The sequence below is a fragment of the Heliangelus exortis genome, chromosome 18 (genome assembly GCF_036169615.1).
Source record: "Heliangelus exortis chromosome 18, bHelExo1.hap1, whole genome shotgun sequence".
Lineage (NCBI taxonomy): Eukaryota > Metazoa > Chordata > Aves > Apodiformes > Trochilidae > Heliangelus > Heliangelus exortis.
Window position 1 is genome coordinate 1,100,294 of NC_092439.1, and position 27,952 is coordinate 1,128,245.

General features: G+C 65.3%; 2 protein-coding genes across 10 annotated transcripts; one reads left to right on the plus strand and one right to left on the minus strand.

Moving 5' to 3' along the window:
• The first annotated feature begins 23 nt into the window (after positions 1–23).
• Positions 24–9,103, plus strand: PLEKHG3 (pleckstrin homology and RhoGEF domain containing G3). 9 transcript variants are annotated; one of them, XM_071762335.1, is made up of 17 exons: positions 25–334; positions 800–900; positions 994–1,063; positions 1,162–1,208; positions 1,761–1,911; positions 2,462–2,596; positions 3,349–3,531; positions 4,048–4,140; positions 4,241–4,327; positions 4,469–4,502; positions 5,014–5,100; positions 5,203–5,277; positions 5,391–5,429; positions 5,530–5,807; positions 6,307–8,222; positions 8,394–8,744; positions 8,779–9,103. In XM_071762335.1, the coding sequence occupies exons 1-17, from the start codon at positions 83–85 to the stop codon at positions 9,014–9,016; spliced, it is 4,137 nt and encodes a 1,378-aa protein (XP_071618436.1). In that variant the 5' UTR covers positions 25–82; the 3' UTR covers positions 9,017–9,103. The 9 variants fall into 9 exon arrangements, with proteins under 9 accessions (XP_071618437.1, XP_071618436.1, XP_071618434.1 ...); XM_071762333.1 differs by having other exon boundaries at positions 26–334; positions 6,307–8,360; XM_071762337.1 differs by having other exon boundaries at positions 26–334; positions 6,307–8,360; positions 8,571–8,744.
• On the minus strand, positions 9,049–27,946 carry SPTB (spectrin beta, erythrocytic). The gene is made up of 34 exons (XM_071762330.1): positions 27,867–27,946; positions 27,205–27,378; positions 27,009–27,100; positions 26,847–26,927; positions 26,599–26,714; positions 26,270–26,382; positions 25,992–26,179; positions 25,573–25,690; positions 24,873–25,031; positions 24,495–24,797; positions 24,218–24,368; positions 22,906–23,761; positions 22,685–22,822; positions 21,472–22,231; positions 21,184–21,386; positions 20,908–20,998; positions 20,685–20,831; positions 20,311–20,574; positions 19,940–20,155; positions 19,767–19,856; positions 19,342–19,629; positions 18,662–18,792; positions 17,560–17,764; positions 16,701–17,075; positions 15,974–16,218; positions 15,744–15,882; positions 15,576–15,660; positions 15,285–15,481; positions 14,702–14,811; positions 14,485–14,569; positions 12,362–12,540; positions 11,033–11,206; positions 10,913–10,955; positions 9,049–10,155 (listed from the first exon to the last, which is right to left on the minus strand). Exons 1-34 carry the CDS (start codon positions 27,927–27,929, stop codon positions 9,991–9,993), a joined length of 6,744 nt encoding a protein of 2,247 aa, XP_071618431.1. The 5' UTR covers positions 27,930–27,946; the 3' UTR covers positions 9,049–9,990.
• Positions 27,947–27,952: the final 6 nt, after the last annotated feature.

Consider the following 27,952-nt stretch of genomic DNA (forward strand, 5'->3'; position numbering starts at 1 on the left):
TGCCGTGGGGGGGTCAGCACCCACTAATCACACCCCGTTGCCCCTTCCCCAGCCCTCCCCCCCCCCCCCGCGGTACCGGGGGATGCCGGTACCAGCCTGCCCGCAGCGCCCGGTGCCGGAACCCGGCAGCACCATGGAGGAGCCCTTGGGTGAGGGGCTTCGCAACAGCAACAACAACGCTTCCCCGGGGGGCTGGGGGGGTGCCCGGGCTGGGGGGCACCCACTGGCACCTTTTGGGGGTCCCGGACCCCAACCCAGTTACCTGGGGCGGGTGGTGCTGGAGATCGTGGAGTCGGAGAGAACCTACGCCCGGGACCTGCGCAGCATCGTGGAGGTGGGGGCTGGGGGGGGGTGGAGACCCCCGAGGGGTTGGGGGGGGTCTGGGTAAGGACTGGGGAGGGAGGAGTGGGGGGACTGGGGAGGGAGGGCCTGGTGTGGGAGGGGAAGGGAGACTGGGGGTCACAGAGGGGGACTGGGGGGGGCTTAGGGGGTGCTGGGGGTGGGGGACGGGGGGTCCCAGAAGGGGCTGGCACTGGGGGGACTGGTGCTGGGGCTCTTTAGGGGTTTTGGGTCTGGGGGTGCTGGGGCTGGGGGGTGCTGAGGGGGCTGGGGGTCCTGGTAGATGCTGGGATGGGTGTCCTGGTAGGGGCTGGGGGAACTGGGGATGGAGAAAGAGGATGGGGCCTGGAAATCCCATGGGGTGCTGAGGCTCTGGGGGGGGACACCATCCACCCATGGGATGGGGGACAGTTGTTTTTTGGGGTGGGGGTGCCCTGATGTCCCCCCCGGGTGCTCCCAGGGTTACTTGGGCAAAATCATCGACGCGGAGGAGCCGGTGCTGCGTCCCGAGCAGGTCAGTGCCCTCTTTGGGAACATCGAGGACATCTACGAGCTCAGCAGGTGGGTGTCACCTGGGGGGGGACACGCACACACACCCGGGCACGTGCACACACCTGGCTGGTGTCACCCTGTCCCCTCTCTGTCCTTCCCCAGCACCCTGCTGCAGAACCTGGAGAGCTGTGCCAGCGACCCGGTGGCGGTGGCCGTCTGCTTCGTCACCAGGGTAAGGATGGGGACACTGGGCTGGGGGTGGGGGGACACACGTGGGGGGTGTGGGTGTGACTCGGGGTCTCACTGCCACCTCCAACCCCCCTCTCGCAGAGTCAGGAGTTTGCCATTTACACCCAGTACTGCAACAACTACCCCAGGTAAGGGGGACACGGGCAGGGGGGGGACAGAGGTGGGGATGGGGGGGGCAGGGGGTCACAGGGTGACAGGGGGGGGACAGAGGTGGGGATGGGGGGGGCAGGGGGTCACAGGGTGGCGGGGGGGGACAGGGGATGCCAGAGGTGGGCAGGGGGTGGGCAAGGGGTGGACAGGAGTGACAGGGGGGGGACAGAGGTGGGGATGGGGTGAGCAGGGGGGGGGAGTGTGGTCACAGGGGGTGGGCAGGGGGTGACAGAGGGGCAGAGGAGGGGGACAGTGGGTGGCAGAGGGCATGCAGGGGATGGGCAGGGGGGTCACAGAGGGTGGGCAGGGGGTGGACAGGAGTGGCAGGGGGTGGAAGGGGTGACAGGGGTCAGCACGGGTGGGCAGGGGGTGGCAGAGGGTGGGCAGGGGGTCTCAGGGTGTGGTCGGGGGGTGTCAGGGGTGGGCAGGGGGTGTGACAGGAGTGTCAGGGGGTGTGAGGGTGGGCAGGGGGTGTGAGGGTGGGCAGGGGGTGTGAGGGTGGGCAGGGGGTGTGACAGGTCCCTGCCCAGCTCGGTGGCAGCTCTGTCCGAGTGCATGCGGAGCAAGGCGCAGGCGCGGTTCCTGCGGCAGTGCCAGGAGGGGCTGAGGCACTCCCTGCCCCTGGGGGCTTACCTGCTGAAACCTGTCCAGAGGGTCCTCAAGTACCACCTCCTGCTCCAGGTCAGACCCTGCTGCCACCCGGCACCGCCTGGGGACCCCGCCTGGCGCTGCTGGGGTGACACCGGCACGGCCACCGGTCCCTGGCACGGCTCTGTCCCCTGCCCTGGCACTGCACTGTCACCTGGTGGGGCACAGCCATCCTTCCATGGCACAGCTGTGTCACCCAGACTGGCACAGTCACCTTTTCCCTGGCAGAACCGTGTCTCCTGGCATGGCACAGCCACCCTCCCCTAGCAGAGCAGTGTCCCCTGGCACGGCACAGCCAGCCTTCCGTAACACTTCTGTGTCACCTGCCGTGGCACAGCAGTATCCCCTGGCATGGCACAGCCACCCTTCCATGGCACAGCCACCCATCCATGGCAGAGCTGTGTCACCCAGACTGGCACAGTCAGCTTTTCCCTGTCAGAACCATGGCACCTGGCAGGGCACAGCCACCTTTCCAAGGGACAGCAGTGTCACTTGGCATAGCAGTGTCCCCTGGCACAGCAGTGTCCCCTGGCACAGCCACGCCACCCCCCAGCCCCTTTGTCCCCCTGTCCCTCCCGGGCAGGAGATCTCCAAGCACTTTGAGCACAAATCAGGGGAGGACTACGAGGTGGTGCTGGAGGCCATCGACACCATGACCTGCGTGGCCTGGTGCATCAATGACATGAAACGCAAGCACGAGCACGCCATCCGCCAGCAGGTCAGGGGGGTGGCACGGGGGGACAAGGGGTCACGGGAGGGGGGCGGGGGGGGGCAGGGGTCGGAAGGTGGCAGAGGGTGGGCGAGAGATGGCATTGGGTGACGGGAGGCAGGCATGGGTGGGCATGGGTGGCAGGAGTGGGCAGGGGGTGGGCAGAGGGTGGGCAGAGGGTGGAAGAGGTGGCAGAGGGGGGCAGTGGGTGGGCAGGAGGTGGCACAGGGTGGCAGAGGTGGGTACAGGTGGCAGGAGTGGGCAGGGGGTGGCATTGGGTCACAGGAGGTGGGTAGGAGGGGCAGAGGGGGGCAATGAGTGGGCAGGGGGTGGGCGGGGGTCAGAGAGTGGGTAGAGGGTGACATTGGGTCACAGGAGGCAGGCAGAGGTGACAGGAATGGGCAGGGGGTGGGCAGAGGGTGGAAGAGGTGGGCATGGGATAGCAGAGGGGGGCAATGGGTGGGCAGGAGGTGGCATGGGGTGGCAGAGATGAGTATAGGTGACAGGAGTGGGCAGGGGGTGGCATTGGGTCACCAGAGGTGGGCAGGGGTGGGCAACGGGTGGGGCAGGGGGTGACAGAGGTGGGCAGGGGGTGGCAGAGGTGGGCAGGGGGTGTTAGCAGGTGGACACGGGTGGGTGGGTGGGTGGGTGGGTAGGATGTCCCAGGGGTGGGTGACACGGGGGGCAGGGGGGGAGGTGTGGGGTGTGACAGCAGGGTGGGGGTGGCACTGCCACTCTCCCCCTGTCCCTTTGGGGTTCAGGAGATCCAATCCCTGCTGCTGGGCTGGAAGGGCCCAGACCTGACGAGTTACGGGGAGCTGGTGCTGGAGGGGAGGTTCCGAGCCCAGCGGGTCCGGCACGAGCGGGTGCTCTTCCTCTTTGACAAAACCCTCCTCATCACCAGGCCCCGTGGGGAGCACTACGTCTACAAGAGCCACATCCCCGTGGGTCCTGGGGACGGGGGGCTGGGGAGGGGGGTCAGGGGGTCTGGGGGGCTCAGGGGGTGCTGGGGAACAGGTGGGTGCGGGGGAGGGGGTGCCGGGGGCTTTGGGGGAGATGGAGGTCCCAAGGATGGGGGCCCAGGGGGTGCTGGGGATGGGGGTGAGGGTCCCAGGAGGGGGTGGGGGTCTGGGGTCCCAGGGGGTGCTGGGGATGGGGGTGCCGGGGGCTTTGGGGGAGATGGGGGTCCCAAGGATGGGGGTCCCAAGGATGGGGATGCCAGGGGGTGCTGGAGTTCCCATGGATGGGGTGCTAGGGATTAGGGGTCCTGGGGATGGGGGGTGCCAGGGACAAGGGCTGGGGGTCCCAGGGCTGGGGGGGCTGGGTCTGGAGTTCCCAAGAATGGGGGTGCCAAGGATAGAGGTGCCAGGGGCTGGGGATGCTGGGGATGGGGGTGCCAAGGATGGGGGTCCTGGGTCTGGGTCTGGGGGTGCTGTGGTGCTGACCCCCCCTCCCCACAGTGCTCCTCCCTGATGCTGATCGAGAGCACCCGGGACTCTCTCTGCTTCAGCCTTGCTCACTACAAGCACGGGAAGCAGCAGCACAACCTGCAGGTGGGGTGACCCAGGGGACAGCACCCAAAGGACCTCCCCCCCCCTTGCTCCCTTTTCCCTTGCCCAAACTCCCCCCTCCCCAATTCTTTGCGTCCCCCAGGCCAAGAACGTGGAGGAGAAGCGCATCTGGACCCACCACATCAAGAGGCTGATCCTGGAGAACCACCACGCCATTGTCCCCCAGAAGGTGAGGACAGAGCTGGGGGGGACACCCAGACCCCCTGCTGGCACCATGCCCCCCACCCCCGTAAAGCGAGGAGGGGAAGGGGGTGGTTGCACCCCAGCTTCACCCCTTGCCATCTCTCTCCATCCCTCCCCCCTCCCCCAGGCTAAAGAAGCCATCCTGGAGATGGATTTGTTCTGTGAGTGACACCAGCACCTCGCCCTCCTCTGTCCCTCTGGTGTCCCCCAGTGTCACCTCCGTCCCTCTGGTGTCCCCGGTGTCATCCCCTGACCCCCAGTGTCCCTCAGTGTCATCCCCTGTGCTCCCGTGTCCCCCCCTGTGCCCCCTCTGTCCTCCAGTGTCACCCCCTGTCCCCCCAGTGTCCCCCCCTGTGTCCCCGGTGTCCCCCCCTGTGTCCCTGGTGTCCCCCAGTGTCATCCCCTGTGCCCCCCGTGTCCCCCTCTATGTCCCCCTCGTGCCCCCTCTGTCCCCCAGTGTCATCCCCTGACCCCCAGTGTCCCTCAGTGTCATCCCCTGTGCCCCCGTGTCCCTCCCTATGTCCCCCCCTGTGCCCCCTCCGTCCTCCAGTGTTACCCCCTGTGCCACCCCATGTCACCCCCTGTCTCCCCGCTGCCCCTTATTGTCACCCCTGTCCCCCCAGACCCCCCCTGTGCCCCTGGTGTCCCCCAGTGTCACCCCTGTCCCCCCAGACCCCCCCCGCCTGCCCCGCTGCAGCCCCGAGCGCCTGAAGAAGAGTTGGTCCTGCCAGCCCCTGCCCCTGCCCCGACGCCAATCCGGTGAGACCCCCGGGGTCCCCAACCCCCCCCTGGGGTCCCCAACCCCCCCTGGGGTCAGCAGGTACCCGGGGACAGCCCTGATGGGTGGCTTTGTCCCCTCAGAACCCTTCCAGCAGCAGGAGCAGGAGCAGGCGGTGCCCGAGCGGGTGCGGGGCCCCCCGGGGCGCAGGCAGTCGGGTGAGGACCCCAGGGGAGGGAGTTCTGGGGGGAGGGGGGCTTTGGGGACAAGCTGGGGGACACGGGGACAACGCCACCTTCACCTCGTGTCCACGCCTGGCTTCTCCCTGCAGAGCCTGCCGAGCAGATCCTGCGGCAACTGGGCCAGCAAGGTGGGCAACCAGCACCGGGAGGGGGCGTGGGGGGAGGGGGGTTTGGGGGAGTATTTTGGGGTGTTGCCCTAATTTCCCCTTTTCTCTTCCCCGCTGGCAGGGCTGAAGGTAAGGGTGGGGTGCAGGGGGCTGGGGGTGCCCCCCACCCTTGGGGTGCAGCTTGCCAGGGGGGTGCTGAGCCCGGTGCTGCCCCCCGAGCAGCATGCTGGCAGTGAGGGGGTTCTCCTGGAAATGGAGGGGACCCCCCAGCACCCCAGAGCCTGGCCAGAGCCTGGGGACACGGTGGAGGAGGAGGAGGAGGAGGAAGCAGGGGACAAGGAGAACCAGGAGGAGCTGCCAGGGACTGGGGAGCAGCTGCTGGAACCCCAGGAGGAGCAGGTACCCACCCACCCCCTTGGGGAGGCCCCAAGGCACCCCAGATTCTTTCTGGGCATCCCATATTGTTCCTAGGGCACCCCATATTACTCTTGGGCACCCCCTGTTATTTCCAGAGCACCCCCTATTACTACTGGGACACCTCATATTGTTTTAGGGCACCCCATATTATTCCTACACCACCCCACATCACTCTTGGGCACCCTGTAACATTCCCAGGGTACCCTACACCCCTCCAGGGGCACCCCAGATTACTCCTAGGGCACCCCAGATCACTCCTGGGCACCCCCTATGACTCCTAGGGCACCCCACTTCCCTTCAGGAGCACCCCACATTATTCCTAGGGCACCCCAGATTACTTTTAGGGCACCCCAAATCACTCTTGGGCACCCTGTATGACTCCTAGGACACCCCATATTATTCCCAGGGTACCCCACACTCCTCCAGGGGCACCCCACATTACTCCCAGCACCCCCTGACCCCCTCCTTTTCTCTCCTCCAGGCTGGGGGGCACCCACCAGTTCTGGGGGGTCCCAAGCGCCCCAGCAGCTGGGGCCCGGGGAGCTGCGAGAAGGTCAGTGCCACCCCCCAGCCCCACCCGGGGGGTCCCCAAGGACTCACCCCATACCCACCCAGCCCTCCCCGTGCCGGCCAGCACCCCGAGGGGTCGGGGGGACCCCAAACCCCCTCCTCGTCGGGGCCGGGGGGCAGCCAGGGGGAAGCGGAGCAGGGTGGGGAGGAATTCCAGGGGCCGAGCAGCGAGGAGGAGGAGGAGGAAGAGGAGGAAGAGGAAGATGAAGGAGAGGGGGACAGCATTTTGCCCCCCTCGGTGCTGGACCAAGCCAGCGTCATCGCCCAGAGGTTCGGGGGAGGGGGCACCTTCTCCCGCCGCAGTTCCTTGGCCCCGGGCAGCCGCAGCGGCAGCGCCCTCAGCCTGGACGGGGCGGGACCCCCGGGGGATACCGGAGGGGAAGGGTCCCGAAGCTCCGTCCCTTCCCCCGAACCGGCGGCCGGAACCCGGCGGGAATCCCTGCTCTCCAACCGGGACCGTTTGCTGCTGGAGAAGATCAGAAGCTACTACGGCCACGCCGAGCACCGCGACGCCGCCTTCAGCGTCCGCCGCCGGGAGAGCCTCAGCTTCATCCCCAAGGGCTTGGTCAGGAGCAACATCTCCCGCCTCAACGGGCTCCCCCGGCCCCCCGCCGGCCCCCAGCCCACCCCACGGCCACCCCACGGGGGTCCCGAGGCATCCCCGGAGGAGGAACCCTGCCGGGAGAACGGGCTGCAGACCCCCGAGCCCCTCCTCATCCTGGAGGACGAGGATTTGGGGGCTACGGAGACGGAGCCACCACCACCACTGGGGTCACCGCCACCACCAGCGGGGTCACCGCCACCGTCAGCGGGGTCACCGCCGTCAGCGGGGCCACCCCCGGGGGTGCTGCTGACCCCCCCCCCACCCTCCAGCACCAAGGTGTACCAGCTGGCCCGCCAGTACAGCCTCCGCATCAAGAGCCGCCGCGCCGGCACCCGTCGGTCACCGCCACCCCCCCCCGGAGGTCACCGACCCCTGTGGCACCGCCACCGCCCCCCCCGCGGTGACCCTGCCACCGGCCGCGGGGCCGGCAGCATCCCCCGCCCCACGCACCCCTCCCAGCCCCGAACCCTTCACCTGGCCCGACGTCCGGGAGCTCCGAGCCCGATTCGGCGGCCCGAGGCCACCGCCGGTGACCCGGAGCCGATCGGCCCCCGAGGGACCGTCCCGGGACGGTCGCCCCACCCAGAAGGAACGGGGCGGCGGGCGGAGCCGGAGCGCCGAAACCGCGGGAGGGGCCGGCACCCCCCCGGCACGGCACGGCAGCGAGGGGACCCTCTGGGTGGCGGCCGAAGCCCCCCTGGGTGCGGGGCAGAGGGTGGTGGTCCTGGAGAGGTTGCCGGTGACCCCCGAACCCCAAACCTACGTTCAGATCCGCTCGCCCACCACCCGGGAGAAGATCTGCTTGAAGGCGGTGGTGGAACGCTGCAAAGCCTACCAGGCATCCGAGGAATACCGGCGGCGCTGCCCCCCGCCCCAGGAGGGACCCCTGTCCCCACAGCCCCCCCGGCACGGCCTCGTCAGGGACCTCAGGCAGAAGTTTCAGACCCTGGATGCTGCCAGCTAGGGGGGGCAGGGGGTGCAGGGGTGACCCGTGGGGAAGGGGCAGCCTCTAGACCCCCCCAGCCTTGTCCCCTAGGAGCACCCCGTGGACCTCAAAGAAGGGACAGCCCGTGGAGACCCGGGGTGCTTGGGAGAAGGAGCACCCAATGGACTCATAACCTGGCCGGGAGAAGGGGCACCCAATGGGCTCCCAACCTGGTCAGGAGGAGCACCCAACAGACCCCAACTTACCTGGAAGAAGGGGCACCCCATAGATTCCCAACCTGCCCAGAAGGGGCACCTGACAGACTCCCAACCCATGTGGAAGAAGGAGCACCCAATGGGCTCCCAACCTGGTCAGGAGGAGCACCCAACACACCCCCAACTTACCTGGAAGAAGGGGCACCCCATAGATTCCCAACCTGCCCAGAAGGGGCACCCAACAGACCCCCAACTTACCTGGAAGAAGGGACATCCCATGGAAACCCAAGCTGCTTGGGAGAAGGAGCACCCAATGGACTTACAACCTGGCCAGGAGAAGGGGCACCCAACAGACCCCCCACTTACCTGGAAGAAGGGGCACCCCACAGATTCCCAACCTGCCCAGAAGGGGCACCCCATAGATTCCCAACCTACCTGGAAGAAGGGACATTCCCTGGAGACCCAGCCTGGCCAGGAGAAGGGGCACCCCATGGACTCCCACCCTGCCCAGGAGGGCACCCCGTGGACCTTCAGCTTCCCTGGAAGTGGCACCCCATGGATGCCCAACCTGTCCAGGAGCAGAGGCACCCTGTGACCCCCCCCAGCTCACCCAGAAGGACACCCTGTGACCCCCCCAACCTGCCCAGGAATAGGGGCACCCACGGACCCCCCAGCTCACCTGGAAGATGGGACACCTTGGGGACCCCCAACCCACCTGGAAGAAGGAGCACCCGTGGTCCCCCCAGCTCACCCAGGAGCAGGGGCACCCCATAGACCCCCAACCTACCTGGAAGAAGAAGCACCCGTGGCCCCCCCAGCTCACCCAAGAGCAAGGACACCCTGTGACCCCCCCACTCCCCAACCTGCCCAGGATTAGGGTCCCCCACGGACCCCCCCCCGGCACCCATCTGGCTTTCACATCTTTATTAGAAAAACCAAACCACAAACAAAACCCCAAAGTTGACCCCAAAGTTTCTCTCTGCTCACACCACACCCCCCCTGGGGGGGCTCGGCCCGGCTGTGGGTGCAAGGAGGGGGGGTGGGGGTGTGGGTGCAGGCTCAGGGGTGGGGGGAGGGAGGGCGTGCAATGTCCCCCCCCCCCCCTCCCCCCCCCCTGTGCCCGTGGGCCGATGCTCTTTGGTTGGTGCCCTGCAGGGACCCCCCCTCTGCACCCACCCATTGTGGGGGGGCTATGGCTTTGGGGAGGGGGAGCACCCACAGCATCCCCCTCCCCCCCCCACATGGGTGCTGGGGAGGGGAAGGGGGGGCGGGGGGGGCATGCACGCGTGCAGGGGGGGTGCACCTGCGTGCAGGGACACGCGTGTGCATGCTGGGACACGTGTGTGCATGCTGGGACACACCTGGGGGGGGCTGCATCCCACCCACTCCCCCCCCTTCCCCAACCACACCCACCCGACCCGACCCCCCCCCACATACACCCGTGTGCATTGGGTGCACGCGTGTGGATGCGTGTGTGTGCACGGGGCACGTGTGTGTGCACATGGGACACGTGTGTGCACAGGACGTGTGCACACAGGACACGTGTGTGCACAGGATGTGTGTGCACACAGGAGACACGTGTGCACAGTACACGTGTGTGCACATGGGACACGCGTGTGCACAGGCGTGTGCGTCCCCTGGGAGGGGGAGGGGGGGCTGTATATATATAAATATAAATACAAATGTATATATATATACACGTGTGCACACACGGGGGGGGCACTGTACACGTATGTGCGGGCACACGCGCGTGCTGGCTGGGCACACGTGTGACACATCCGGCCGTCTCGGTCGCGCTGGGGTGGGGGGGTGAGGGGGCCGCCTGTGTCCCCCTCCCCTCCCTGGGGGGGGTTATTTCTTTTTTGGGAAGAAGCTGAAGCGTTTCTCCTTGTCCTTGCGGGGCAGGGGGGCCGCGGGGGGGCCCAGGGGCAGGGGGAGGCTCTGGGCTTTGCTGTCCCCCCCCCGGCACTCGGCGATGGCGGCGCTGAGCCCCCCCAGCCAGGCCTGCAGCTCCTCCTGTGGGCACCGGGTCACCTCGGGAGGGGGGACACACACACACAGGGACACCCCCCCAAGACCCTTCCAGGAATACCCCAAAACCTTCCCACGGAGACCCCAAACCCCCCAGGGACACCCCAACCTCCCCCTCAGCCACCCACGGCCACCTGGGTGCCACCACCCCCCCAAATATGTCCCCGTGACACCCCTGGTCACTCCATGGCCCCTTGGGGCACCACCAGCTTCCTACCATGTCCTCATGGCACCCCTGGTGACCCCGTGTCCCCATACCCCAGTCACCCCCCATGTCCTCATGGCACCCCTGGTGACCCCGTGTCCCCTTGGGCATCCCCAGTCACCCCCCATGTCCTTATGGCACCCTTGGTGACCCTGTGTCCCCTTGGGTGTCTCTGGTCACCCCCATGTCCTCATGGCACCCCTGGTGACCCCATGTCCCCTTGGGCACCTTGAGTCACCCCCCATATCCTCATGGCACCCTTGGTGACCCCGTGTCCCCTTGGGCATCTCTGGTCACCCTCATGGCACCCCTGGTGACCCCATGTCCCTCGGGAATCACCAGCCCCCACCTCCACGTCCCTGTGTCACCCCTGGGTGCCAGCGTCTCCCTCCTCTCTCCTCACAGCACCCCTGGTGACCCCGTGTCCCTTAGGGGTTGGTCACCCACCACGTCCCCGCTGGTGTCCCCTGGGAACCCCCATCCCCCTCCCTCCCGGTCCCTCGTGTCCCCCAGCCCTGCCCTGGGGACAACCCTCACCTCGTCCTTGCCATGGAAGAGCCACTCGCTGCCGTTGCTGAGCCTGAGGACAGAGGGGGGGTGGCCGGGTGACGACGTGGGCCACCCCGCTGTCCCCCCATGGCCACCCCCGGGCCGTACCTGAGTTTGAAGACGTGTTTCTTCTTCTTGTAGCCCGCGGCCACCTCGCAGAGCGCATCCCGCAGCCCCAGGGGCTCCTCCCCGTGGCAGGGCAGCCCCAGGGCACGGCTCTTGGCATCCTTGAAGAAAGCCATCTGCCCCCCACGCAGGACACAGTACCGCGTGCTCCAGGACCTGTCACCGGTGTCCCCAGCACAGGGGTTGGAAGGGACCTCGAGAGGTGATGGAGTCCAACCCCCCCCTGCCAGGGCAGGGGCACCCACCCAGGATGGTGTCCAGGGGGGGTTGGAAGGGACCTCGAGAGGTGATGATGGAGTCCAACCCCCCCTTGCCAGGGCAGGGTCACCCAGTGTGGGGCACCCACCCAGGATGGTGTCCAGGGGGGGTTGGAAGCCTCCAGAGATGGAGCCTCCCCCACCTCTCCGGGCAGCCTGGACCAGGGCTCCCTCCCTCCCACTCCAGAAGTTTCTCCTCTTCCAGCTGTGGCCTCACCAGAGGGGGAGCAGAACCTCTCCTGCCCTCCCAACCCCCCCAGATGCCACCAGGGCACATTGCTGGTGCTCACCCTGCTGTCCCCCAGGTCCCTTTCCTCTGCCACCTCCCTCCCCAACCTCTCCTGCTCCCTGGGCTTCTCCTTGCCCGGATGGAAGACTCCCCACTCCTGGCATCTCCCCCAACATCTCCCCCCCCAGCCCCTCCAGCCCATCCCCAGCTCTCCCAGGATGGCAGCACAGCTGCTGGGCCACCCCCCCCTCCCAGCTCTGTGTCCCCACCCTCTGTCCCCTCCTCCAGGGCACTGCTGGAGATGTTGGGGAGCAGCGGTCCCACCATCCCCCCCCCCCCCAAACCCTCTCCCATTCTTTCCATCAACTCCTTCCCTCTCCTCCTCCCTCCCCAACCACCCAGACCACAGCTCCACGAGTTCAGTGGCCAGGAACAACCCCCAGTGGGGCCACCACCTGCCCCCTGTCACCTGCCCCCTGTCACCAGCATGATCCCCCTGGGAAGGAAGAGGGTGGGAATGACCCCCCCTCCAGGAAACAGGGGGTTGGGAACCCCCCACCCCAAAAAGAGGGTTGGGAATGATCCCCCTCCTGGGAAGGAAGAGAGTGGGAAGGAAGGGGATGGGAATGATCCCTCCCTGGGGAATAAAAAGGGACAGGAATGACCCCCTGGGAAGGAGGGGGTTGGTAGTGACCCCCCCTGTCACCCTTCCCCTGTCACCCTCCCCCCTGTCACTGTCCCTATCACCTTCCCCCTGTCACCTTCCCACTGCCCCCTCTCACCTGCACACTGTCACCTTGCCCCTGTCACCTGAGCCACACCTACCTGTTGGAAGCCCTTTTGGTGGCCGCCTCCAGGTCGTGCTTGCGGCCCAGGTAGCCCTCCAGCTGGACGCTGGTGGCCCTGGCCGGTAAGGTGGCCACCTCCTCGGGTTCCTGTCGCGGTGGCCGCGGGCTGGGTGGCACCGGCACCGCCTCCTCCTCCTCCCCCGAGGTCCGGGTCAGCTGCCGCAAAGCAACGGCCCCGTTACACCCCCCCGGTCACCACCCGAAGCCACCTCCTGAGCTCCTCCCCTCCTCTGGTGACACCCCCGCGGGTGGGATGCCGGTGGCTGGGAGGTGACACTGTCCCCAAGCAGGTGGCAAATGGTCTGTGCCCGAGCAGGTGACAGTGGCCGTGTCCCCAAGGAGAGAGGGGGGGTCTTGTCCCAAAGCAGGTGACAGTGGCCAAGCAGGCAGAGAAAGGACCCTGTCCCCAAGCAGGTGACAGCGGTCATGTCACCAAGCAGATAGATGGACCCTGTCCCCAAGAAGCCAGAAGATGCCCGTGTCCCCAAGCAGGCAGGAGGGACCCTGTCCCCAAGCAGACAGAAAGGACCTTGTCATCAAGAGGGCACATGTCCATGTCCCCAAGCAGGTGACAGTGGCCATGTCACCAAGCAGATAGAGGGACCCTGTCCCCAAGGAGCCAGCAGATGCCCATGTCCCCAGGCATGCAGAGGGGACCCTATCCCCAAGAAGCTGGCAGATGGCCCTGTCCCCAAGCAGACAGAAAGGACCTTGTCACCAAGAAGGCAGATGTCCATGTCCCCAAGCAGGTGACAGTGGTCATGTCACCAAGCAGATAGAGGGACCCTGTCCCCAAGGAGCCAGCAGATGCCTGTGTCCCTAAGCAGAGGGGACCTTGTCCCCAAGCAGGTGGCAGTGGTCATGTAACCAAGCAGATAGAGGGGCCCTGTCCCCAAGAAGCCAGAAGATTCCCATGTCCCCAAGCAGACAGAGAGGACCCTGTCCCCAAGAAGCCAGCAGATGCCCGTGTCCCCAAGCATGCAGAGGGGACCCTGTCCCCAGGAAGCTGGCAGATGGCCCTGTCCCCAGGCAGGCAGGGGATGACCTTGTCCCCAAGCAGACAGAAAAGAACTTGTCATCAAGAAGCCAGATGTCCATGTCCCCAAGCACACAGATGGACCCTGTCCCCAAGAAGCCAGCAGATGCCCGTGTCCCCAAGCAGACAGAAAGGTCCTGTCCCCAAGCAGGTGACTTTGGCTATGACCCCAAGAAGCCAGCAGATGACTGTCCCCAGGCAGACCCCAAGAAGCCAGCAGATGACTGTCCCCAAGCAGGCAGAAGCAGCAGAGGTTGGCAGTGAGCAGAGGGTGGCTGGCACGTGGGGTGACAATGTCCCCAGGGTGGCAATGCCCTGGGGGTGATGATGTCCTGAAGGGTGACAGGTTTGTAGGGTGACAATGATGTCCTGGAGGGTGCCAATGCCACTGGGGTAGTGATGCTCCACAGGGTGATGATGCCTTGCAGGGTGACAGTGCCCCATGGGGTGATGATGTCCCTTGGGGTGACAATGTCTTCTTGCAGGGTGACAATACCCCAAGGGGTGACAATGCCCCGTAGGGTGATGATGCCCCACTGGGTGACAGAGCTCCACAGGGTGACAAATCTTGCAAGACACCCAAGTCCCATACAGCCACGATGTCCCTCGGGGTGACAATGCCCCTTGGGGTGACGATGTCCAAGTGACAGTGACACCTCAAGAGCCACTGCCACGTGTGTGTCCGTGGGCACCTCCCGGGGTGCTCAGACAGCCGGGTGCCCACGGGTTCCTCTGGGGACACGGGTGGCCTCACCCACAGCAGAGGATGGTGGCCCTGATCTGCCCACCCTAGGGCAGCTCCTCCAGCTGCGGCCACTGTCCCCGTCCCGGAGCCACCCACGGGTGCCAGCAGGGGTCCCTTTTGTTTTGGGGTGGGGGGTGATTCAACATTTATTCAACACCAAGCAGGGAGCAGAGGGAAGGGTGAGGAGGGGTGCAGGGAGCCATCAGCATGCCAGGGTGGAGGTGACGGTCACGGGGTGACAGGCAGGAGGTGGTGGGACATGCAGGGACACGTTTTGTGGTGCCAGGAGAAGGAGGTAAAACTAAACTGAGGGACTGACCGGCTCTGCTCCGTCCGTGGTGGGGGGAGAAGCGTCCCGTGGGCTCCTCTCCTTCCTCTTCTCCTCCTCTTCCTCCTCCTCAGACCTGCAGCCGGGAAGCAGCCGCCCTCAGCACCCCCAAAATTCCCCACCCGGGATGAGAAATTCCTGAAAATCCCCAGAGCTCGGGGAGCAGGGGGATGGAGGTGCTGCCCAGGGAGGGTCGGGGGGTCCTTACCCAGCCTCCAGCTCCCCGTCCAGCTCCAGGTGGTACTCGGGGACCTCGGGGCGCCTCGAGCCCTCCCGCCCCAGCCCCTCACTCAGCGTTCGGCCCCCCAGGAGCTCCAGCTGCAGGGAGAAGGGGAGAGGGGGTCAGAGGGGGTGGAGAAACTGAGGCAGGGGATCAGAAGGGTCCCAGCTGGTGCCTGTCCCCAAGGAGGCAGAAGATGCCTGTGTCCCCAAGGAGCCAGAAGACACCTATGTCCCCAAGCAGGCAGAGGGGGCCTTGTCCCCATGGAGGCAGAAAATGTCTGTGTCCCCAAGGGGACAGAGAGGTCCTGGCCACAAGCTGGTAACGCTGGCTATGTCCCCAAGTAGACAGAGGGGACTTTGCCCCCAAGGAGCCAGAAGACACTTGTGTCCCCAAGCAGCCAGCAGATGCCCGTGTCCCCAAGAAGCCAGCAGGTGCCTGTGTCCCCAAGAAGCCAGCAGAGCCCATGTCCCCAAGAAGCCAGCAGATGCCCGTGTCCCCAAGCAGCCAGCAGGTGCCTGTGTCCCCAAGCAGGCAGCAGAGGTCAGGTGCCACCCCAGGCCTTCCTCACCGTCGTCAGCTTCCTCAGGGCAGCAATTCTCTCCTCCCAGGTGGCCGAGGACTTCTCGAAGGCTTCATGGCGCTTGAGCAGCTTCTCCACGGCGTCCACGGTCTGCCCGTAGTCACTGCTGGCCAGGTAGGGCTCCTGGGCCATCAGCCACGACTCGGCCATCGAGGCGTCCCGGGAGAACTGGCAGACCTCCAGCACTGTGGGCAGGGAGGGGCAGGGATCGGTTGTCACCCCCCCTTGTCACCCCCGTTGTCACCGCCTCCCACCCCTGGTCCCCTCCCCAGCACTCACGTAGCCGCAGGCGGTCCCAGCGCTGCTCCCAGGTCTCCATCATGGATTTCCTCTTCTCCACCAGCTCCAACAGCTTTGCCTTGATCTGGGGGGGGACAGCAGCGTTGAGAGGACGGGGTCACCGAGGAGATGCCCTCCTCGAGGTGACCCGGGTGGCACCGTCCTCACCTCGGGGGAGTCCTGGTGCTTGCGCTGCAGCAGCTTCTTGCCCAGCTCGATGCAGGAGGTGAAGTTCTTGCCCCGGGCGTCCACCTCAGCCCTGATCTCTTGGTGGTATTTCATGAGCAGCTCCACCGAGGAGACGTCCCTGGGGAGAGGGATGGGGTTTGGTCACGGGTGGGTGCCGTGGCCGCTGGCAGGGGGCAGGGGGGGAGCCGGGGGGGTCTCTGCAGCCGTACCGGGGTTTCTCCTGCGTCTCAATCTGCCGCACGGTGCTCTCCATCCAGGACAGGAGATCCTTCGCCATGCCAAAGAAACGGTGTTTGGCAGCTGTGTCCTCCAGACGGGCCCGGCGCCCGCTGCAAGCTTCCAGCAGCTCCCTCAAAGCTCTGGCCACCTCCTCCTCCTGCTCCTGGATCCCCGCTGCCTTCTCCCCGGCGTAGGAGGTCTGCAGGCGAGCCGCCGTCTCCCGGAACTGCTGCACCTACACGGGGCAGAGCAGGGGAGGTGGTGGGTGCTGGTGGGTAGAGGTAACGTTGGGCACCCAACAGGCACCATCTGATTTGGCTCCCCGGGGTAACCAGAGCCTAAGGTGGGTCCCTAAGGTGGGGACAATGATGGCATTTTTCAAGTGACAGAGGCAGCCCTGCTGGCACAGACGGGCGGTGAGGTTGAAACCTTGGTGGGTTTACTGTGTGTTCACGGCTCAAGTTGGGCCGTGGGAGGTTTAGTTTGGGTATTAGAAGAAACTTCTTCACTGGAAGAGTAACTAAACACTGGCACGGGCTCCCCAGGGAGGCAGTGGTGGTGTCACCATCCCTGGAGGGGTTGCAAAGCCAAACCATGTGGTGCTGAGGGACGTGGTTTAAGCGCTGGACTCTAGACCTGGGTTCTGATTGGACCCAGCGAGGTCTTTTCCAACCAGAACAATTCCGTGGTGCTGTGATCCCACTGGGGAAGCCTCACCTGAGTCTCCAGCAGCTGCAGGTCCCTCTCGAAGGCGCTGTGCATGCGGTGGAAAGCTTCCACCGTGCCGGAGTCCTCTCCCAAGTCCTGGGGCAGCTCCTGGCGCCGGGCGGCGATGAGGGCCAGGAGCTCGCTGCCATCGTAGAAATATTTGTGGAGGTCGTGGGAGGCAGCCAGGAGCTGCCCCCGGGTGTCAATCAGCTCCAGGAGGTCAGCCCAGCTCTCGTTCAGCCCATCCTTCCACTCGGCCATGGTGGCCGCCTCGGCGTGCCCGGCGTCGATGAGGTCCTCGATGGTCAAGTTGACCCTGTCCACCCGTTCCTGCCCCACGCTCCCCGTCTCCCGGGCAAACTCCCGGAACTTCTCCCTCAAGAGCTGTTTGGGATGAGGAGAAGAGTCAGTTTCCCCTCCTGCTGTGTCCAGAGGAAAGCCACCAAAATGCTCAGAGGGTTGGAGCACCTCCCCGATGGAGACGTTGGGGTTGCTCAGCCTGGAGGTGACCTCAGAGCAACCTTCAAATAACTGAAGGGGCTCAGAGAAAGCTGGGGGAGGGATTTTGGCACGGGGAGGGAGGGAGAGGAGAAGGGAAAACGGGTCAAAGCTTGAAGAGGGGAGGATTTAGGTTGGACATCAGGAAAAAATTCTTTCCTGTGAAGGTGGTGAGATGCTGGAACGGGTTTCCCAGAGAAGCTGTGGCTGCCCCATCCCTGGAAAAGGTCAGGTTGGATGGGGCCTTGAGCCACCTGGCCTAGTGGAAGGTGTCCCCACACAAGAAGGTTTGGATCTTGATGAGCTTGAAGGTCCCTTCCAACCCAAACCGTTCAAAAAACCCAAACCCCACCACCCGACCCCGTCTCACCGTGACATGATCCAGGTCCTGTCCCATCTCCTGGGAGGAGGCTACCACGTCACGCTCTGCAATCCACTGCTCCAGGTCCTCCACCTCCCGTTTCAGCTGGAAGAGGTGGGACATGTTCTCCAGGCGCCGGCGGCGTTCCTGGGCCACCTCCTTCAAGCCGGCGTAGTGCTTGTCCACCTGGCCCTGCAGCCGGATGATCTGCTCCCTGCGTGGCCCCGGCACACAGACACCCCAGTTCTCACACAGCAAAAGATGTCCCCGACCCTTCTTGTCACCTCGGGGCTCCCCGTGTGTCCCCCCCACCCTCTGACACCAACCGGAGAGGAGCCGAGCGCCGGGGGCAACCAAAGCCACCGGAGATAACGACCAAACCAACCTCCCCCACACACCCTGGTGGGACAGGGGATGCAGGTTGAGGTGGCTGAAGGGACAGGGGACACCTGGGGCTGCTCACAAGGGACTGGCCTGAGGGTCAGGGGACACACAGGGCAGCCCCAAGGGACAGGGGACACGTTTGGGTACCCACCAGGGACAAGGGACACACGGGCTTCCTTGAGGCACAGGGGACACACAGGACTGGCCCCAAGGGACAAGGGACACATGGGGCTACCCACCAGGGACAAGGGACACAAGGGACTTGAGGCACAGGGACACACAGGGCTGGCCCCAAGGGACAGGGGACACAGGGCTGTCCCCAAGGGACACGTGGAGCTACCCACAAGGGAGAGGGGACACGGAGGGCTGGCCCCAAGGGACACATGGAGCTACCCACAAGGGACAGGGGACAGACAGGGCTGGCCCCAAGGGACACATGGGGCTACCCACCAGGGCCAGGGGACACAAGGGACTTGAGGCACAAGGGACACACAAGTCTGGCTCCAAGGGACACATGGGACTGGCCCCAAGGGACAGGGGACACTCAGGTCTGGCCCTAAGGGACACATAGGGCTGGTCCTAAGGGACAGGGGACACACAGGACTGGCCCTAAGGGACAGGGGACACACAGGACCGGCCTCAAGGGACAAAGGACACACGGGTCTGGCCTGAGGGACACACAGGGCTGTCACGAGAGTCAGAGGTCACAGGGGGTGGTGGCACCTACCCCTCGGGGTGTCCAGCAGCCAGCAGGTGCTGTGCCCTGGCCGCCAGCTCCTTGATGGCCGTCCCGTAGTCCTCGATGCCGCGTTGCTGCCGCACGTGGCGCTTCAGCATCACCGCCGCGCTCTCCTCATCCTGCACACCCCAACAACCCCCCCTCAGCACCCAGGGGCACAGACACGGCACCCACCCACCCCACGGGCACCTCCCAGCTCGGGGTGGGGACGTGGCATGGCAGAGGGTGGCACGGTGTGACATTTAATGACAAGACATGGCATGGGATGACCTGGACTGGCATGGCAGAGGGTGACATGGGTGGTGGGATGTGGCAGAGGGTGGTGGGACATGGCAGAGGTGTCATGGGTGATGGGAGGTGGCAGAGGGTGTCATGGATGGTGGGACATGGCAGACGGTGGTGGGAGATGGCAGAGGGTGTCACGGATGGTGGGACATGGCAGAGGGTGGTGGGACATGGCAGAGGGTGTCATGGATGGTGGGACATGGCAGAGGGTGGTGGGAGATGGCAGAGGGTGTCACAGATGATGGGATGTGGCAGAGGGTGTCATGGGTGGCCCGTAACGACACACCATGGGCAGGGGTTGGACGTTGTGCCACAGCACAGCGCGGTGTGACCCACCAGGGCTGGCACAGCACCCCCGGCCCTACAGGGAGCCCGTAACTCACCTTGGGCTTCTCCTCAGCTCCCATGAAGAGCTCCTGCTCGCTGACCCAGGCCTGGGCCTCAGCTGCATCCCAGTAGTACTGCTGAGCCTCCCCTGCCTCCCGCAGCCGCCGGTGCCGCGCCGTCACCTCCTCCCGCAGCCGCTCCCACAGCTCCCGCAGCTCCCGCACCCCACGCTCCAGCTCGGGGCTGGGTTGGGTCTCTCCGGTGGCCGCTGCCACCGCCGCCTCCCCCCGGCTCAGCACCTCGGCCAAGCGGGGCTCGTGTCCTGCCAGCTCCTTCTGCAGGGTCTGCGGGTGGATGGAGATGGTGGGGGTGGGTCACCCGTGGGGTGTCACCCCTGGGCCCAATGATGGTGGTGGGTCACCCGTGGTGGGTCACCCGTGGGATGTCACCCCCGGGGTGCCAGCGTTGGGTCCATGCTCACCTCGTTCCTCTTGGTCAGGCGCTGGACACTCGGGAGGTCGGTGCCGTGCTCCGTTGACGTGGCCAAGGGCAACCGCTCCTGCACCCACAGCTGGGGGGAAGAGACCACATGGTTGAGCACCCCATGGCACCCACTGGTGACCCCCAAGACCCCACTGTGATGTAGGCACTCACCGTCTCCTCCTCTACATCCCTCTTGAGCTGGAACATGGCCTTGGTGGTCTCCAGCTCCTTCCTCTTCTTCTCCAAGGGCTCCAGCACGTCGAGGAAGCGCTGCCGGAGCCTCTGCTCATCCCCAGCAGCCTCGGGCACGGCCCCCCCAGGGACAGGGCCCTGAGACTCCAGCTCCTCCAGCTCCTTCATCCGTCCTCTCACTTGCTCTTCCAGTCTCTGGGTGGGAAGAGCTGGGGTGAGCTCAAGGGACAGAGCTGGGGACCTCCAAGACACCCACCAGCCCCATTATGGAACCTTGGACACCCCCCCCACCTTGAACCAGGGGACATCCCACCCTCATCCAAAGAAAGGGGCAAGGTGCCACCACCCACCATCAACCTCTTCAGCAGCAGGTTGGTGGCAGTGAGGTCCTTGGCCTGCTCAGCAGCTCGCAGCTCCTCCTCTGCCCGTGCCAACCAGCTCCCCAGCTCCTCCGAGCTCCGGGCATACAGGGTGGCCCGGTTGGCCTGGAAGAGTCTCCGTCCCTTCTCCTCGGCGGCCCCGCGCAGCCCGTCCCACCGCCCCTGCAGCTTCTCCAGTTGCCGCTCCACCACCTCCCCGTACTGCGGCTTCTGACTCGACAGCTCCTTCCCCTCCTGTTGGTGACACCAAAGGGGTTGGTGGCCACCACCCTGCCGGCCACGGGGACCCCTTGCCCATCCGGGAGGGGGCAAGGAGGCTTCCAGGCAGGGGTGGTGACACCCACCATCTCAATCTTCTCCAGCCAGCCCTGGTTGGGCTCCAGCTCGGCCATGAAGGCCTGGTGCTTCTGCCACTTGCTCTGGAGGCCACGGGCCTCACCATCCGAGATGTCCTGTGCCGTCAGCATCTTCTCATCCACCCAAGCATCCAGCTGAGGGAGAGAGGGGTCAGGGCTCGGCTGGTGGGGACCCCACGCCGGTGCCACCAGCCACGCCACGTGTCCCTACCTCCCGGCAGCTCTGCAGGAAGGTCTGCAGCTCGTGGTTGTCCTGCAGCAAACCCGCTGCCTCCTCCGCCTTGGCCACCACGGCCCCGTGTCTGGAAAAGTCATCGGGGATGGCAAAGTCACCAGAGGTGGCAAAGTCACCAGGGAAGGCAAAGTCAGAGATGGCAAAGCCATCAGGGATGACAAAGTCAACAGGGGTGGCAAAGTCAACAGAGAAGGCAACATCAGCCCCTGCTTGCCCAGACACTTGCCCAACCACCCCTTGCTGGGTGCTCACCGCTCTTGGAGGGCCTGGCACTTCTCGGTGATCTTCTCAGAGAAGATGTTCCCCTCGGCCACCAGCTTGGTGCCTTTGGCCACCACCTCAGGGACCTTCTCGGCACTGCTCTCCAGGCTGGCACGGAAGTCCTGGAAGCGGCGCAAAGCGGTGGCCGAGCCCTCCAGGGTGTCGGGGAGGTCCAAGTGTGCCAGCGTGTACTCCTGGGGGGGGACACAACACGTTGGGTGGGAGGTCAGCACCTTTTCAGGGCACCCAAGAGCTTGGAATGGCCCTGGGGACACCGACCTGGTTGCTGAGGAGGATCTCGGCCTGCCTGGCGTCGCGGAGGAACTCCTGGAAGTCTCGGCACTGGTCGAGGAAGCGCTGCCGAGCCTCCGCCATCTTGCCCAGGGCGGCCCAGCCCAGCTCCACGCCGCCCAGCCGCTGCCTCAGCGCCTCGTAGTCGGGGTCCCTCTGCTCCCCCAGCACCTTCTCCCCTTTCTCCATCAGGGCGGTGAAGGCGGCCCCGTGCTCCTCCACCTCCTGCCGGGCCGCCCGGTGCTGCCTCAACAGCTCCTCCGCCTCGCCCAAGGACCCCGGGACGTCGTCGGTGGCCGCCACGGATTTTTGAGCCCCAAAAAGCCAAGCTTGGAAGTCATCCAGATCCTGCAAAAAGCTCCGGAGCTGCCCGGTTTCCCCCAAAGAAGCCGTTCGGTCTTTCAAAGCATCTTGGAGCTCGTCCCACGCCGCCGTCGCCGCCGAAAGCTTCTGGGTGGCTTCTTTGGCCACCTCGGGACGTTCTTGGGCCATGAGGTCGGCTTGGGAGCGGAGGGCGGCCAGGCGGTCCTCGGCCACCACCAGCTCCCTCTCGATGCCGTAGAGCTTGCGTTGGGTGGCCAGGACGCCCGCCAAGTCGCGGCCCAGCTCGGCGGTGGCCGCCACGGCCCGGGCCTTGCCCAGCAGCCATTGCTGGGTCTCCTGGCACTCCAGGCAGTAGTTGAGGAACCGCAGGGCCGAGCCCACCGCCCGGCCACGCTCGGCCACCAGTGCCCGGAAACGGTCCCACCTGAGGGACACCAGGGGGTGACATGGAGGGTGGGGACCACCCCCTTGCCCTGGAGTCACCCCTTCACCCATTGCCACTCAAGTCTGCCCTGGTGTCAGCATGCCTGCCCCTCACCATGGTGTCACCCCCTTCACCCCCAGTGTCACCCAGTTGTCCTGGTGTCACTCCTCCTGGAGGAGTGGTATCCCCTCACACCGGTGTCACCCAGTGCCCAAGTGCCACCCCCTTGCCCTGGTGTCCCCGTCACCCCGTGTCACGCCCTCACCTCATGCTTCACCCTTTCCTCCATGTCACCCTCTCACCCCAGCATCCCCCTCTTGTGTCACCCCCTCTCCCTGGTGTCACCCCTAGTGCCACCCACTCACCCTATAATGCCACATCCTCGCCCCAGTGCCACCACCACCCCCTCACCCCAGTGCCACCATCTTGTCCCTGTGTCACCCACCACCATACCTCTGGTTGAGCTTCTCCTGGCACTGCTGGACCTGCGGGCTGCGGGGGTGGCCACTGGCCACCAGCCCCTCAGCTGCCTGGTTGACGGTGGCCACCTGGGCAGCCACGGTGGCCATCTGCTGCTCCAGCCCCTCCAACCTGCCGGGGACAACCACCGTGCTGAGAACGGGCTCCAACTCATGACACAACCCAACGGCACCCACCCTGAGGGCACCTCCCACCTCCGCTGCGCCACGTCCAGGTCCTCCAGCTCCCGGGGGACCTCCAGCTGCCCCAGCCAGGTCTCCTTGGGCCCCATCCAGTGGTGACAAGCGTCGCTCTCCCCAAACACGGTGTAGAGGCCCAGGGCGTCCTTCAGCTGCTGGCCCCGCCGCTCCGCCATGGTGGCCACCTCGGCCAGCAGCTCCTGCAGGGCCGTCAGGCGGCTCTGGGCCTCGGGCCCGGCCCGTAGCTCCGGCGGGAAACCTTCAGCTTGCCGGGACAACCCTTCCAGCTGCTCTTTGATGGTTTCCAACTCTTCCACCAGCTCCTGGTGGCGCTGTAGCAGGACCCGGGTGTGGGATTCATCCTGGCCCAGCTCCTCGGCGCCCGCCCGCCGCCGGGCGTCCCTCAGCGCCTCCGCCAGTTCCTCCGCCGTCGCCTGGAACTGGAAGAACCCTTCGGCTTCCTTCAAACCACGTCGACGGAAGGCCACCAGCTCTTCCAGTTGGGCCCACGAGCCTTTCACCGCCTTCGCCCTCTCCCGTAGCCCCCCGGTAGCCCCCAGCTCCTCGGCCGCCGTCAACGCCCGCTCCAGGCGTTCACCCCGGCTCCGGAGCTCGGCTTCGAAGGCGGCGTGACGGCGTTGGAGAAGCAAGACGCTCGGTAGGTCCTTCCCAAAATCCAAGGACGAGTAGAGCTGCTCCTGTTCCTTGATCCAACTTTCAGCCTCATCCAGCTCCCACCGGCAGGTCCAGAGGGATCGGGATTGCTCCAGCAAGGATCTCCTCCGAGCTGCCAGCGCCTGCAGCTCCCGCCGGCACATCTCCAGGTGGCTCACGCGGTCACGGATGATTTTGGGGTCACAGGGACGGTAGCCTGGTCGAGAGGCAAGGTGGGAACCCATCAACATAGTGTCCCATCTTCTCCTGGCCATGCCATGGAGCAAGGTGGGCACCCACCAACACATCATTCCACCTTCCCCCAGCCATGCCATGGAGCGAGTTTGGTAGCCATCAACACATTGTCCCATCTTCCCACAGCCACCCATGGAGCAAGGTGGATACCCATCAACACATTGTCCCATCTTTCCCTGGCCATGCCATGGATTGAGGTGGGCATCCATTAACCCATTGTCCCATCTTTCCCTGGCCATGCCATGGGATGAGCTGGGCACCCATCAACACATTGTCCCATCTTCCCAAAGTCATGCCATGGATTGAGTTGGGCACCCATCAACACGTTGTCCCATCTTTCCCTGGCCATGCCATGGAGCAAGGTGGGCACCCATCAGCACGTTTCCCCCACCCACCACGGGTGTCCCACCACACCCACCCTCAGCGTCGGCGAAGCGGAGGGCAGCGGCGCTGACGGCCCGGCTCTTCTCAAACTGCAGGGCCATGTCCCGCTCCAGCACCCGGTGGCTCTGCAGCAGCTCCTCCACCTCCAGAAGGTGCTTCCCAGCTTCAGGCGATGCCAACTGCACCTACAGGAGAGGCCTGGCTGTCACCCACCACCCAAATGCCACCGCCATCATCCATCTCCCCAGGAAGGTCCCGCCGGTGGGCCCGACGCACCCCACCCGTGGCAGCACGGAATGCCGGCACCTCACCTTGACTTCATCCATCCAGTCGATGCTGTGGAGCATCTCTTGGAAGAGGTGCTGGAGGGTGAGGTTCATCTCCAGGCGCTGGCGCCGGGCAGCCAGCAGCTCCAGGAGCTGTTCCCAGAGCATCAGGATGTTGTCCTTGCGCTTGTTGATGCGTTGGATGTCGTGGTAGCCCTCCAGCTCCAGCTCCTTGGCCACCGCCACGATGGCCTTCACCCTCTCCTTGTAGGCGGCCGTGTCCGTCTCGATGGCCTCGTGCTTCTTCTTGGCCGCCTCCACCGCCGGCAAGTCGTGGCCGAAGTTGTCCTAGCCCGGCGTAAAACTGACGGTGAGGTTCTGGTGGGACCCCCGGGTCCCCGGGGTGGGTGTCCCTCATCTCACCTGGGCCACCAAGCGCTGGTTCTCGCTCAGCCAGGCCTCCCTCATGGCCGCCTTGCGGTCGAAGCGCCGCGCCAGCTGCTCCAACTTCTCCTGACGGATCAGCTCGTTGCGCAGCGCCAGCTCCCGCTCGTGCTCTGCCTTCTCCAGCTGCTCCCAGGCCTGGGGGGAGGTGGCAGCAGGCAGAGGTGACACCCAAGCCCCGTGGCACCCCACCCCCCCACCACTACGTGTCTTGTTCTGCTGGTGAATCCCGACGGGAGTGGGGCCGGAGGAACCCGACCTGCTGTGGGGTCGTCCTGACCTGCTCTAGGAGGGACCTGAAGTGACCTGGGGTGGAGTTGACTTAAGAGGTGGACCCAACCTGCTCTAGGACTTGAACAGGACCCAACTGGCTCCCAAGAGACAGACCCAACCTGCCCCCAAGAGATGGACCCAACCTGCTCTTGGGAGATGAGGGACCAGCCAACCTGTTCCCAGGAGATGATGGACCCAACCTGCTCCTAGAAAAGGATGGACCCAACCTGTCCCCAGAAGGGGATGAACCCAACCTGTCCCCAGGAGAGGATGGACCCAACCTGCTCTCAGGAGATGAGGGACCACCCAACCTGTTCCCAGGAGATGATGGACCTAATCTGCTTCCAAGCGATGGACCCAACCTGTCCCCAGGAGAGGATGGACCCAACCATGGGAGGCCCCTTACCCTGTTGATGTCAGAGACCAGGCGCCCCTCATGGGGGGTGTAGACCCGCTGGTTGTTGGCTCTCATCCGTGACTGGATGGTGAAGAGCAGCACCTCCAGGTTGCCCTTCTCCTGAAACCTGTGCCAGGAGAGAAACCTCAGCACTGGGGGCACCCGTGGGTGCTCACCACCCCACAGGGGATGGGCTTGAACTCCCTTAAGAAGGGAGTTCTTAACCTCTCTAGGAACTGAACTGCTCTGGGAAGGACCCAACCTGATCCCAAGAGACGGACCCAGCCTGATCCCAAGAGATGGACCCAACCTGATCCCAAGAGATGGACCCAACCTGATCCCAAGAGATGGACCCAACCTGCCCCCATAAGATGGACCCCACCTGATCCCAACCTGCCCTCAAGAGATGGACCTGGGGGGACACTTACTTGGGGGGTTTCTCCACTGTGCGGTAGGTGCTGAAGGCCTGGAGCTGGTGCTGGACCCCGGCCAGGGAGTTGGCGAAGCTGCGGCTGTTGAGGGAGGCGATGGTCTGCTCGATCCAGGTCAGGAGGTCTGAGGCCAACCCACCATAACCCTCGATCATCCTCTCTGTCTCCTTGGCGTGCTCAATGACCTGCAACAGGCCCAGGGGTGAGCGCCGGGGGCCAGCATCCCACCAGCACCCCACCAGCACCCCCCGTCCCACCTCAACGCCGTCCCCTACCTTGCCCAGCCGCCTGCCCTCCACCTCCAGCACCTTCATCTTGGAGAAGTAGTGGTAGAAGGCCACCACGTAGGTGATGATGGACTTCTCGTCGGGGTTCTCCGTGAAGACATCTGCAAGAGGAGGGCTCGGTCCTCACCCGCCCTAAGGCATCGTCCCCGTGTCCCCAAGGCCACCACCGGGTCATCGGGTCCCCCCTTTGCTCCCACCCAGACCCCGCTCTCGTCGGGTGGAAACTTCACAATCCTCTCCACAGGAGCTCAGTGTGTCCCCAGGGTGTCCCAGGGGGAAACTGAGGCAGGAGGGTGGGCAGCAGGACCCTCACTCACCTTCAGGGTCGAGGAGGGGGGTGATGCCCAAGTGCCTCTCCGCCACGCTGAACGCGTGCTCCAGGTTGTGCCGGGCATTGGATTTGGTCAGGTTTTGGAAGTCAACCAGCTCAGGCCTGGGGATAGAGGTGGGACAACAGTGGCACAGCCACAGGACGTCCCCCTGGTGCCACCACCACCCCCTCGGTGCCACCACCACCCCCCAGGTGCCACCACCACCCCCCCGGTGCCCCTGCTGTGCCGCCTACCTGTGCCTATGGATGAGGGCGTTGAAGGCCAACCCATCCTTCCAGCTCGAGGTGAAGTTGGTGACGTTGACGTGAGGGTACCTGCCGTGGGGACACGGTGTCACCCTCACCCACCACCCAGCCACCCCCAGAGCCCCGTGGGGTGGGGGTCCCCACACCTACCCCGCTGTCTTCATCTGGCACCAGAGCAGCAGCGCGTCCCTGGCCGAGCGCGTCTCCCGGCCCTCCTGCGTCTGCACGATGATGTCCTGGATCTGGGGGGGGACACAGAAGGACATCCCAGGGTTGGAGGAGACCATCCAGGAAGGAAGGCTTGGGAATGAGCCACGGAGCGTCCATCCCCCCCAGCCGGCCCCACCTGGAAGCGGAGGATGATGGTCCAGATGAGGCCGAGCACCAGGCGGTGGTTCCCGTCCACGATGTCGTGGGAGCCCATGTTCTCCAGGTGGACCCGCTGCTCCTTCAGGAACTGCAGTGCCTTGTCCACGTTCTCCAGGCAGTGGATCCGCATCCGGCCCTTGGTGGGCTTGGGCTGGGACAGGAGAGCGCTCAACACCCCCCCTCCTCCATGTTGGGTGCCCCCACCCCTACCCATGGACACTCCCACTGCCACCCAAACGGGGTGGAGATCAAAATCAACAGCCAGGGAACCAGGGGACTGGAGGGATGGGGATGGGAATGGGGATGGGAATGGGAATGGGGATGGGGATGGGGAAGGGGAAGGGGAAGGGGACGGGGAAGGGGATGGGGATGGGGATGGGGATGGGGAAGGGGACGGGGACGGGGATGGGGATGGGGATGGGGATGGGGATGGGGGTGGGGATGGAGATGGAGAACAGGGTGGAAATGGGGATGGGGATGGAGATGAGAATGGGGTGGAAATGGGGATGGAGAAGGGGATGAAGGTGGGGATGGAGGTGGAGAACGGGGTGGAAATGGGGATGGAGGTGGGGATGGAAAAGGGGATGGAGAAGGGGATGGGGATGTGTCCCAGGGTCTCCATCAGTCTGGAATTCCTACCAGCAGCTCTCCAGAGAGCACCTCCAGCAGCTTGATGAGCACCCTCCCATCCCGCAGGTCCATGTAGAGGTCGGAGATGCGGCAGA